Source organism: Priapulus caudatus, unplaced genomic scaffold (genome assembly GCF_000485595.1).
Source record: "Priapulus caudatus unplaced genomic scaffold, Priapulus_caudatus-5.0.1 Scaffold284, whole genome shotgun sequence".
Lineage (NCBI taxonomy): Eukaryota > Metazoa > Priapulida > Priapulimorpha > Priapulimorphida > Priapulidae > Priapulus > Priapulus caudatus.
The window spans coordinates 174,937-188,338 of record NW_014577345.1 but is presented as its reverse complement, the minus strand read 5'-3'; the positions used below and the strand labels follow the sequence as shown (position 1 = coordinate 188,338).

Genomic DNA, 13,402 nt, shown 5'->3' with positions numbered 1-13,402 from the left:
CGTTTTAAAGGCGCACGTTTGACGACTTTGCCCATGAATGCAATCACAACGAGTTCGAATGTAAGTTGTGTCGTGGTGAAGGAATGCAGCTTTCGTTTGCGGGCGTGCGAGTAGCTGAGTACAGCGATGTGCGGCTGGTTGCCCTGCTGCACAGACACCGGGACGCAGCGGCCACCGTCGCACGTTGATTGACGCGAGCTCGTCGTCGCTGTGACGACGGGCGTCCGTCCGTTCGCGCAGACGCTGACCGTTTTCAACCTTTAACGTGTAATAAATCTATGTTTATATATAAATATATATATAACTCTATATAAGAGACTCACCGACTTACGAACATGGTCGGTTTCGAGCGGTCGTTTGTAAGTCGATTTGTTCGTAAGTCGAACATATGACAATGTACGTACGTATACAGTATTGTACAGTAGTGTAGTACATGTACGAGTAACCTAGAAGTGTACATGGTGTAAACATATACGTGAATACAGGAGTTGGAGAAAGTCAAAATCAGGGGGGTGATTGTGTCTTTTTATTCACCAATATTGACATTATACACTTATGGACATCAGGGCAAATTGTTCGTATCATCGAAAGTTTGTAAGTCGGGGAGTCTGTGTATCTATAAATCTATAAGACGTCTAACTCTCGCGCGTCTTTCGCAGAATCGCTACAGTCGACGATGGCAGACACGACACTTGAGACCACGGAAGCCAAGGATCAGCAGCAGAAGGGGGAGCAAAGCCCGGACACCCCGAGGAACGATTCGCGCCCACCTCCCACGCCTCGCTCGACTGGCGGCAAGGCGGTCACCTGCTCTGTGCGCATGCTCGACAACACCGACTTCCAAGTGCAGATCAACGTGAGTGTGCCTTGTCGCGCCACCCCTCTCTTGCCGCAGCGGCGGCGTCCTCTATCGGCCGGTTGGCGACCGTCGCAGATAGGGGTTACCCTCGATGCATCTTTTTCGACTGTTGTAATGCTATTGCGGTTGCTGGAAATACGGAAGTACGATTGCAGTGTTACTTACATACTTGAAGACTGTTGCGAGAGTGTCAAAGTCAGTGTTGAGAGGATCAAAATGAGTCGATCGCTTTCCTGTTTGTAGATAACCTTAAAAATAAAAGAGAGTTAAGTTGAGTGTCGTTCCACCTGTACCTTGCCACACTAGCACTCTGTCGTCCATGGCTTGCCTCTGTGTGTGTGATGTCTTTGACGTTATATTAGAGGTCGAAGAGCTCGACAGACTGTCTGAATACGAAGAATGTTTCGCGGTAACGACCGCAGATGCGTGGGTGAATCATCGTCATCCGTTCTTTCTCCTCCAGAAAACTGCAACGAGTCAGGACTTGTTCGACATTGTTGCGAACAGCATCAACCTAGCAGAACGCGACTACTTTGGCATCAACTACAGGGATCCGGACAAGTCTAGGGTAAGTGTCCGCACGTGCGCAACCGCCGTGGTTCGGTATACGTCGAAGATTTCGCTCCATTTCTCGTAGGGGAGCTTATATCGTCTGAAGTTTAAAATTTAGAAGGAATTTCATTTTTAAAATTATATCGTGATTGAACAGTACGTGACTTGCATCGTGCAGATATGGTGCCGCTGAGTTCTGCCTTTCAATTTTTCCTGCAAAAACTACGAGCGCATATGCATACGGACGGCGGGTCTAAAGCGAAGAGCGCACAGCGTAAAGGCGATCGATGTCCCGTTATTCACGAATGATGGTCTCTTGTCACTGCGGCGACGCGTCCAGATTTCGTTCGACGTAATCTCATCCCGGTTCTCATTTTTTCGATTGATTTTTCAGAATTGGCTGAATAATGAGAAGCGAATTTCCAAGCAAGTCCGAAGTAAGTACCAGATTCCCTAGCTCCGTATGTGCGCACACATGCACGCATACGTCCGTATGCATGCACACATGCACGCATATATGCACAGACGAGCACACACCATGAGGCATGCACGGTCTCACGCATAAACCCTCAACACGCACGACTGCACGCACACACGTGCACACGTATGCGCGCCAGCAATGGAACCTTAATTCCTCCGAATGCTGCCGGTTTTCCACGCACTACCTTTGCTAACTCAAAATAACGTTACAAGAATCGGCCGTCATTACTATTATAAAAACCTCCAGTCAGTGTCTACGTCCATTACACGTTTTAGCGCGAATTTCAAGGTAACGTGCCGAGGCTGTGATGCGGTAGAATGAGTAGGTAGTATTACATATATTCCTGCCCCGGGGCTATATCAATTTAATGCTCCAGCACCCTGGCACTAATCTAAGTTAGCAGTGCACGTATTTATATGTGAGTGTCTGTCTGTCGGTGTGAGTGGAGATGGAGTGTGCAAGCAGCATACGCCCATATCAAGCTGTAGTTGTTTGCATGGACGTAGTGTCTTGTATGCGTTGGTGTAGGTTGGCGTGTGTGGGCGTATACAAAGCGAGCGTTTGTTTGGAAGTGGCTTTCTGTGTGCGAGTGTGTGTTGTGTATGTGGGTTTGTGGTGTATTCAAGCCTATGTGTTGCTATGGAGTGGTTACGTCTCTGGCTGAACACACAAGCTTACAGGATATGCGTAGATAATTTAGAAATCTGTCCAAATCGTTGATTGTTCTTTGCAGCATAGGTTTTGCCTGTGCTGTGTGTGTGTGGGTGTGGGTGTGGGTGCGCGCGCGCCTGTGTGTGTGGCATTCCAGACTTGCATCCTAATTTGTCAAGTTAATTTGTCGATGGAAATGTGTACGTGATTGATGGAAGTGGTATAGATTCAGAGTGATGGCAACAGTAACCCCACCCCCTCACCTTTCTCAGTTCCCACAGTAAGCTTTGTTGACGGTGTGCATGCATGCGTGTGTGAGCGCCTGTCACTGTGCGTGTGTGTGCGTGCGTGCGTGCGTGCGTGTGTGCATGAGTCATAACGAGTGAGCTGGCAGCACAGCAAGCATCTTGCAATTCGTGCGTGCGTGCGTGCGTGCGTGCGTGCGTGCCACTGTGTGCGTGCGTGCGTGTGTGTGTGCGTGCGTGCGTGCGTGCGAGCGTGACGATGATGAGTGAGAGCGCGGAGATGAGCGGCGGCGCGTCTGGTTATTGTCTTGCCGCGCGCGGATGATGCTGACAGCGGGGCGGCGGCGGCTGTAGAAGGAACAGCACCGGCGTGACCTCTACAGTGCAGCGCACCACACCTCTTATAGCGCACCACACCCTCTTTGTAGTGTACACAGACAGCAGCGAAATATGCAGCTGCCTTGCAGCGACAGGTACACCACAGTGCAGTGCACCACACTGATGGTAGCATCTCTGTAGTGTACAGGTACACATCTCGCTAAACGCTTGCTCTGCTGTATAATTGATATGGCCAAGCTCAAATTTAATACCAAGATTGAGGCAAGTGCCCGTAAGCAGTGTGCGAAGCTAGTTGTTGGTAGCAGTAGCTGTCAGCAGTGTACTGTAGACATGGTAGATGTTCACTCAGACCTCCCTTAGTATCGCTTATAGGGTCTATGTTCCCCAGGATACTGCCGGAACGTACCCTGGTAACTATCTGATATGGTTAGGGTTAGGGTTAGGGAGTAGGCGTAGGCGACTCCCTAGACTCGTTAGTGGAGTAGGCGAGGTATGGTCCGGCATATTAGATAGTACCAGGGTACGTTCCGGCAGTACCCTGGGGGACATAGATTCTCTCAGCCTTAGTATTCGTCTTGTTAGCAGTAGTCTAGTCCAGCATTTCGCGTGAGGGTAGGAAAAGGATTTGCGATTTGCGGCACATGGTTTCATCTCATATCTAGAACGATGATATATACATTATACAAGCACTAATAGTAATATCAGATTCTAATGCCTCCAGGTTTTCCTCTGGCATGGTTAGCAGTGCCGCCTATGTGTTTTATTAGTTGTATAATTCGGTGCACGTTGCACCATTAATGTTACTTTCCAGTCGTTCAACGGTGCTGTAAGAGCAGCGGTAATATTGAGCAATTTATGGTCGTAAAGATTATTGCAACGAGCGTTGGTTGCGATATTAATCATGGTTTATATTTACTCACACGATTTACAGTCTCGTACAGTAGCAGACGTGGAATACTTGGCTGGCGAATGAATAGAAGGCTGAATAGCAAATAGTAACCTCTGAATGCGCGTATTGTGATGCAAATGAAGGTTCCTCGGCCTGGATGTATGACGCAAACTAGTTTTACCGCCCAGACGGTTTTGAATCATAACTGAACGATGCATGAATGAGTAATCGTTTCCCTGTGTGGCGAGGCATACATGTTGGCCAAAATTACAGTTGACTAAAGTGGAGTTAGAAAGAATATTTGCAATTCCCGCAATCGCTGCACGGATTCGGAAATTTGTCTGAAATTTTTTTGAAAAGGTTTTTGCACCCACGTTTGTTGCTGTTAGAAACAGTTCAAGATATATAATATATATATATATATACATGCTTGCTGTTTTTCCCTTACAGGTGGACCGTGGTCATTTCACTTTGAGGTCAAGTTCTACCCACCGGACCCTGCCCAGCTACAGGAGGATATAACCAGGTAATGTTTTACTCGTTATTTTTATTCTGACTGAGAGTTTCTTCCTGAATGTGGTGCATTTTGTTACGTTTTCACTGTTTCTAGTATGGGCGAACATCCTTGTTTGAATACGTTGATACGTTGAAACGCGTTTTTTAAATCCTTTTTCTAATACTTTACTAATAATAATGATGTTTGTTCATGGTTTCGATCACCGGTGAGTGTGTGTGTGCGTGCGTATGCAGAGATGCATGTATACGTAGCCAGTCATATTGACACACCTGTATCCACAGCCATTTCCACGAGACGTAGTTGTACGCGTGAGTATAGGTGATTGAGGGGGCTATGGCGTAGTGTGGCAACGAACACATACACACACAGGCGATCTAGCACGCACGCAGGATGAGCCATCACTCTCGTTGATTGCATTCGATTGCGGATGCAGCTCGGGCGCGTTAACGCCGATAGTCACGACTGGTGGGATTTTCTAGTGTGAGGGTAGACTGGTGGGTAGGCCTCGGGTGGTGCAGTGTACGGCATTACATAGAGAGCATATTGCCCACACGGTGCGCGAACTCGCTCTCTTTCAAAGTCGCTGGTTGCGCGGCACGCCCCTCCGCGATTACGCGGCGGTAATTTGCGCGATGAATTTCCCACGAGCGTTTAGAAAATTACGGCGTTATCGCGAGCGTTTCTAAATCGTTTAAAATGGCTCGCCGCACAATCAACGTTCGTTTGTTAAAACTGTCAGTGTGTGCAGCGTTTTTTGACGTATCCTTAAAAAACAGCTGTAATAGCGATTTGTAATTGCACACGCTGTATACTTTTTCATAACCCCCCACCCCCCTCAAAAAGTGTTAAAAAATGAAAGCTGTACCTGAAGCTGTTTCGTGGTAGAGCAGTGAAAAAAATACACGGGGGCTCGGGGCGATTTAGCTCCCGAAATGCCAAAAAGAGCCTCCGGAAATTTGCATCCGGAGTTCAATGCAAACCAAATTTAGAGTGCTATTTTCATGCACGCGAGCTTAAAAAGTAGCCCCCGGAAAATAAATTTTAGTTTATTTTTTCCCTGTGGTAGAGGAATGGGTTTGTCTTGGCAATGTGAAAGCTACTAGTTTGATCCCAGTAAAATCACGATAACACCTCATGATCTATCACTAAGGGTGTGCCACTACCGCATTGCATGCCGTGTGTCCGCGCGGATCCACGATGCAGCCGTCTCATTCGTGTTTTATCGTGTGTTTTGCAGATACTATCTGTGCCTCCAGGTTCGCAATGACATCCTCAGCCAGACGTAAGTAGCAACCGTAGATCTCTGTGTTTGACTTCGACCGTTCTCTTTACGTGAGACTGTCTAGTGATGTCACGATCATCGATTATACTCGATCATCGGTTGAACAGTGGCTCAAACCAAGCGCTTAGTGATGTCACGATCATCGATTATACTCGATCATCGGTTGAACAGTGGCTCAAACCAAGCGCTTGGTTATAAAAATCCATAATCGATTTCATCGAACAAGAAAACTTGGAAAAGTGATGAGAATCAGAGATATCATCGCTACTATACAAGTTATCCTTTATTAACATACATGTATTATACACACAGTACTGTAGTAAACAGTGCAAAACAAACAGTAAACAGGGCTAAACAAGCATATACATGCACACACGTACATGCACGCGACGTTACGCACACGCAGGCATTCAACACCCCGAGTAACCGCTTGGGTGCAACCGATGATCGATTACGAAATTACAACCGATTGACAACACTACTATCTCCCTAACCCTAACCGCTCCCTCGCCGCATTTCCCTTCCACCGCCCTCTTACGCGTGACTGTCCCACGAACCCTAACCACCGCTCCCTCGCCGCATTTCCTCCGTCTGCCCGCATCCTTCTTTGCGCGTGGCGGTAACGAAGCCGCGATGCAATTTTGGTAACGAGATTTTTGTCGTTTATGGTAAACCGTTCTCGTGTGCATCGTCGTGTGTTGTGTGTCGTTGTCCTCATGAGACGTTGACTGTGCATGGGTTAGGGTTGGGGGGACGTGGCCTGTGATTAAGCCTCGAGGTTGGTCACGGTCGTGGCTTCCATGATTCGGCATCCGTGGACTCTGCCATGGATGAGAGGGTCGGACGCGGCTTGTGGTTTCGGTAATTCACTCCGATCCTCTGTTGCAATTTGTCGCTACTTCCTGCATCGACAAAAAAACTAGTTGATAGATCGTCCTGGTTGCTCGGTTGCTATGACACTTGAGAATGTTGGCTCGGGGGGGGGGGGAAAGGGGAAGGTTGGCAGAGGGCTATTTTGTTATTTTGTTAGTGTTAGGTGTATGAGTGTGTGCGTGCGTCTGTGCAAGTGTAGTGAAACGTGTTGAAGATGGGAAGATTCATTATGAATGTTGATATTGTGATATTATGAATGTAACTCTGTCTACGTATTTCTGCTATCATATATAAGGATTGTAATAAATTCTCGATATATATCTGCTTGAATCACTACCGCTATCATTTACACTACAGAAAGCCCAGAGATTTCTTCTTCGACTGCATTTATATTCCCATTTCTAGCCATGTTCTAAAGTGTAGCATCACTGTACATCAGAGCTTCGTTTCTGTTATTGCCCGAGGAAGGGTCCGGTAAGTGTTGTTGCACCCACCACCTCTCTGCCAGTTAGCAGAAATGTCAAATTCATCTACACGACTCAAAAATTGGTTTTGCTTGAGAGCATTCTCTAATCATTCTCGCGATTCTAACCGTCGGCGGAACGCGATCACAAGCTGCGTCGAGCGGCGGGATTTACGGGCCGTTAAAATTCCGATGTGAAATTTGATGTTGCTGATATTGTTTTGCTAGAGTGTAATAACTTGTTGTGTCTGTAGCTTGTTAACGGTTGCAGTCATTCACAGTCACTCGATCGTGCGTAGGTTTGCAAGCCATCATCTCAACATTGCGTACATTTCTCAAACACGTTGCAGAATGCTTTCACCAAACAGAATTCTCCCTTCTGATAGGGTTCTTGTTTTTCTTCTTGTCCATGGCCATTTGTTCGTGTGACGTGCTCAGGTTTTACGAGCGGAGACAGAGGGGGGGGAGAGGAGAGAGGGAGAGTGATGAGAGAGAGAGAGAGAGAGAGAGAGAGAGAGAGAGAGAGAGAGGGGGAAGAACAGTGAGAAAAGAGGAGAGGAGAGACACAGAGAGAGAGAGAGAGGAGAGAGAGAGAGAGAGAGGAAGGATGAGAGGAGAGAGTGAAGAGAGAGAGAGAAGAGAGAGGAGAGATGAGGAGGAGAGAGAAGAGAGAGAGAGCAGGGTAGAGAGAGGAGGAGAGAGAGAGAGACGAGAAGAGAGAGAGCAGGCAGGGGAGAGAGAGAAGAGAAGAGAGAGAGAGAGGAAGAGAGAGAGAGAGCAGAGAGAGCAGACGTGAGGCAGCACCGAGAGAGAGAGAGAGAAGAGAGGAGAGAGCAGAAGAGAGGAGAGCGAGAGAGAGAGAGAGGGACGAGAGAGAGAGAAGACGCGAAGAGAGAGAGAGAGAGAGACGAGACGCAGAAGGGAGAGAGAGGAGAGAGAGAGAGAGACGAAGAGAGAGAGGACGAGAAGAAGAGAGAGAAGAGAGAGACAGAGAGAGAGAGAGAAGAGAGAGAGCCGGACCACTCAGAGGAGCAGGGAGAGAGAGAGGAGCGCAGAGAGAGCAGGAGGTAGAGAGATGAAGGAGACCGAGTAACGAGAGCAGGGAGAGAAGAGAGAGAGAGAGAGGAGAGAAGCATGGAGAGAGAGAGAGAGAGAGAGAGATGAGGCAGGAAGAGAGAGAGAGAGAAGGAGAGAGAGAGAGAGGAGAGAGCAGGCAGAGAGAGAGAGGAGAGCGGGAGAGGAGGAGCAGGGAGAGAGAGAGAGAGAGAGAGAGAGAGAGAGAGAGAGAGAGAGAGAGAGGGAGGGGGGGGGGGCTGGTGATGCTTGTAGCCAGTATGCAGCAGAAGCTAGCAGCAGTCTGTGAATGCAGGCAGCATTCTGAAGAATCGCTTTCACAAGAGCTGCAACCATTTCAGCCACTGAATGCAGCATCGCCAAAATCGCCAATCCAAATCCCCCGGCCATATTGTCGCACGGCAGGCTAGCAAATTGCTCAAGGCACCTTTCCGGTCGAGAAAAGTGTTCAAACGAGACTGCATAATCGTGCGAGTCATTGCTAGTCGGATGTTTGATTTGATCGGGGTTGTGTGCTGCGAACTGTAGACAGTGCCTTTCGGTACGACGTGCGGCGGTGGCTTATGCGCTGCAGCTGTCGCGTTCTGTAGCGAACCAGTCGTGGCTTCAATGGCGATTGATCTTTTACAGCGTCGGAACGAGGAGGAAAATAACGCTCGTTATCAATTGATGAGGTTGAAGCCCGTAGCGTGCCGAGCAAAAATAACGTTCTTTGGTGGGGTGGGGGAGGGGGTGATCACTTCCCCAGTCTCTCGATTTGTCTATGTTCGTCTGTCGTAGGAACGTACTCAGCGAGAGAGCGGTTCACCCTCTCGGAATTATAAAGAGCTTATTACCATATATTGGCTCACAGCTATGAATTTCCAAGTAGATAATGTCGTATTGATTTTCTAGCGCAGTCCCGTGGGTAGTGGTGCCACAGATAAGGCCAAAACAAAATATAGGTGTGGTTATGGTTTCCCGACCGACCCTATTTATTCCCAGCGACCCTAAACATTTTATTGTCAATTTTCTTTAAAGTCAAAAAATTAAAAATTAAATTAAAATAAATGAATTGGACAGTTCTTACTTCAAAAGGCACAACGCACATCCTTCGGACATGGTTCGTAAATAAAATATTTCAAGAAAATAAAATGTTTTCCCTACCTACCTACCCTATTTTTTTTCGGCATGTAACGGTAACCACACATATATTTTGTTTTGGCCTAAGGAGATGCTTTACAAATGTCTCGGTGCCTCTCCAGCGCAGCCGATCGCTATGGCGGTGTTGACGTGTGGCGTTCACGCAGCGATGTGTGCTGGGGTAGACACTCGGTGAATCGGGGCACGCACACGTGTGCGGAAACCCACGCACGCAGGATCCGCAGGCTGAGGCATCTAGTTTATAGCTGCGAGTGATTACACTCTCTCGCTAGCGTTGGAACGTCTAGTCGCCAAATATTTGAGGGACGACGCATCCGTCGTTTCAGCCGCCGCGTGTCAACCAGGAATCTGTTTACTTGTGCTCCTCCGTAAACCCTCGAGCAGGAGAATGAGAGTGGGAGTAGAGATAGAGTGAGGGAGAGGTGCAGATATAGATTGTGGTGGTTATAAGTACACTTTATTGTGAACAATGAATCTAGCAACATTTTTTGTTGAGCACTATAAATTCTAGCGACTTTAAAGTAACTATTGCGAGAGTTTTCCAGTGTTTTCACCACTTTCATGACACCTACCGTTATTGCTTGAGTAACAGCAATTGTCTAGAGTAACAATAAAATGTCTTAGAACCTTCGTATTCACCAAAAAAGTGCCAGTTTCGAACTACTAGTTTGGTAAACAATCGTTTGTTGTCATCTTGAAACTAGCCTGGATTAGCTAGTGGCGCCACTGCTTATCTGCCATAGACATAGTACAGGCTCTCTCAAATCATGCACTTGTTTTCAATTAATCACCGACACAAATACAAGTTTACCAATTCTTCCATTAGGCATTATCGCGACACGATAAAATGCATTGCTGTTACGATGTGTTCATATCCAATTTTCTATGCTATAACTGCATAAAATCTTGGTGTTTTTAATGTTGGTGTAATCAGTGATATTTTCGCTGTCAGGTGAGACTATATTCAGCTATAGTTAGTTTTTCTGAGCAAAAATCTCGCAATACAAACTTTATTCACGTTTTAGTATAAACAGTGAATCTAGCAACATTTTGTTGTAGAGTACCTGTAGATCGTAGCAGGTTTACGTACATTTTAGCATGAACGATGACGCTAGCGACATTTATGATACGTTCCGATGTTGGTCTTGTTAATGCAGGCGAAATGTCGGTCTGGTAGACAAGTGAACATGGATGTGTAGTAGCCGCGCCTAAGTGATAACGTCATTACGCCATCGTTTATGTGCGTTCGAGTGCGTGTTTATGCTCGCGAGCCTATTAAATCATTCACGAGCGACGCGTGCGTGCGACGACGACGACGACGACGATGATGACGCTGCGGAAATTACGCTGTTGCGTGTGTCGGGAGCGAGAGAGCGACGTCCTACCCGCCACGCACCATTACGTACCTACTGCTCGCGCGTTTGGGAGGAACACGTCCATTAACTTGCTGCTGCAGGGCTTGTCGTTAATGGAAGGAGTGTGTGTGCGTGCGTGCGTGCGTGCGTGCGTGCGTGCGTGCGTGAGCTAACAGCACCAGCATACGGAATAAACCACGTATGATGCAGCGCTAGCCTAACAGTAACCACATACGGAATAAACCCAGTATGATGGCAGCCAGCTAAACAGGCACAACATACGGACATAAACGCCACGTATGATGGCAGCAGCTAAGCAGCACCACAATACGGAATAAACCCAGCAATGATGGCAGCCAGCTAACAGCACCTCATACGGGAATAAACCGCAGTAATGATGGCGCAGGCCAAGCTAAACAGCAAGCCTTCATTACGGAATAAACGCCAGTATGATGGCAAGCCGCTAACAGCACCACATACGGAATTAAACGCAGTATGATGGCAGCCAGCTACAGCACCAAACATTACGTGAATAAACCCAGGTAATGATGGCAGCCAAGCTAACAAGCACCACATTACGGATAAACCCAGTATGGATGGCAGCCAGCCTAACAGCACCACATAACGGAATAAACCCAGCAATGATGGCAGCGCAGCTAACAGCACCACATAACGGAATAAACCGCCAGACAATGATGGCAAGCCAGCTAACGTAACCACATAAGGAATAATACGCCAGTATGATGGGCAGCCAGCTGAACAGCACGCACATAGGAATTAAACCCAGTATGATGGCAGCCCCAGCTACACAGCACCACATACGGCAATAAAACCCGCAGTTATGATGGCAGCCAGGCTAACAGTAGGCGCGCCGACACTACGGAATAAAACCCAGTAATGATGGCAGCCAGCTAACACGCAGCCCCATACGGAATAAACCGCAACCGTTTCTGATGATGGGCAAGCCAGCTAACAGCAACTCATACGGAATAACCAGCATGATGGCAAGCCAGCTAAGACCACATACGGAAATACACCCAGTATGATTGGCAGGCCCAGCTAAGCAGCACCACATACGGAATGAAACCCCAGTAATTTGGATGGCAGCCTAGCTACAGGCAACGCACACTACTCGAATAAAGCCCATGCATGATGGCAGCCAGCTAACAGCAACCAACATACGGAATAAACCCCAGTATGATGGCAGCCAAGCTAAGCAGGCCACTACATACGGAATAAAACCCAGCATGATGCAGCCAGCTAACAGCACCACATACGGAATAAAAGCCCAGTATGCATGGCAAGCAGCATGCTAACCAGCACCACATACTGAATAACCCAGCAATGATGGCAAGCCAGCTAACAGCAGCACATACGGAATATAACTCCAGTATGATGGTCAAGATCAGCTTAAAGCAGCCAACCAAACACGTACGGAATAAACGGCCAGTATGATGGCAGTCAGATAAGCCCAGCACCACATACGGAATAACGCCAGCATGATGGCAGCCATCTAAACAGTACCACATCTACTGAAATAAACGCGCAGTATGATGGCAAGGCCAAGCTAACAGGACCAACATACTGAATAACCTCAGTAATGATGGCAGCGCAGCTAACAGCAACGCCACATACGGAAAAAACCCAGCATGATGGCAGCCAGCTAATCAGCAAGCCAGCCATACGGACTAAACCCAGCATGATGGCAGCCAGCCTAACAGCAACCTAAGTGCACATAAGGAATAAACCCAGTAATGATGGCAGCCAGCTAACAGCACGCACATACGGAATGAAACCCAGCAAATGATGGCAGGCCAGCTAACAGCAGCAACATACGGAATAACTACGCCAGCATGATGGCAGCGCAGCTAACAGCACCACATAGGAATAAACCCAGTAATATGGCCGCCAGCTAGACAGCACCACATACGGAATAAACGGCCAGTATGAATGGCAGCCAGCTAACAGGCACCACATACGGAATAAACGCCCAGCATGCATGGCACCAGCTAACAGCAGCCAATACAGAATAAACCGCAGTATGATGGCCAGGCCAGCTAACAGCACCACATACAGAATAGAACGCCAGTATGAATGGCAGCCAGGCCTAACAGCACCAGGCATACAGAATAAACGCCGTATGAATGGCAAGCCAGCTAACAGCAACCTACATAGCAGAATAAAACGCTCAGTATGATGGCAAGCCAGCTAAACGCACGCACATACAGAAATAAGCCGCAGTATGAATGGCAGCCAGCTACAGGCACCAACATACAGAATTAAACGCCAGTATGATGGCAGCCCAGCTAACAACTACCGACATACGGAATAAACCAGTATGATGCAACGCAGCTAACAGCACACATACGGAATAAACGCGGCAGTATGATGGCAGCCAGCTAAACACACCACATAACGTGAATAAACCCAGTATGATGGCAGCCAGCTAAAAGGCACCCACATACGGAATAAACCCAGTATGATTGGCACGCCAGCATAAACCAGCAACACCATACGGAATAAACCCAGCATGATGGCAGCCCAGCTAACGCAACCACATATCGGAATAAAGACGCAGTATGATGGGCAAGCGCAGCTAACCAGCAACCACATACGGAATAAACGCCAGTATGATGGCAGCCAGGCTAAAACAGCACCACATACGGAATAAACAAGCAC

General features: G+C 47.7%; 1 protein-coding gene across 1 annotated transcript in view; it reads left to right on the top strand.

Moving 5' to 3' along the window:
* Nucleotides 1–13,402, top strand: part of LOC106808530 (protein 4.1 homolog) — a 69,709-nt gene that overhangs the window by 16,422 nt on the left and 39,885 nt on the right. Inside the window, 5 exon segments of the mRNA XM_014811287.1 lie at nt 660–856; nt 1,323–1,427; nt 1,806–1,848; nt 4,467–4,542; nt 5,771–5,815. Of these exon segments, the coding sequence (XP_014666773.1) occupies nt 677–856; nt 1,323–1,427; nt 1,806–1,848; nt 4,467–4,542; nt 5,771–5,815 (449 nt within the window). The 5' untranslated portion in view covers nt 660–676.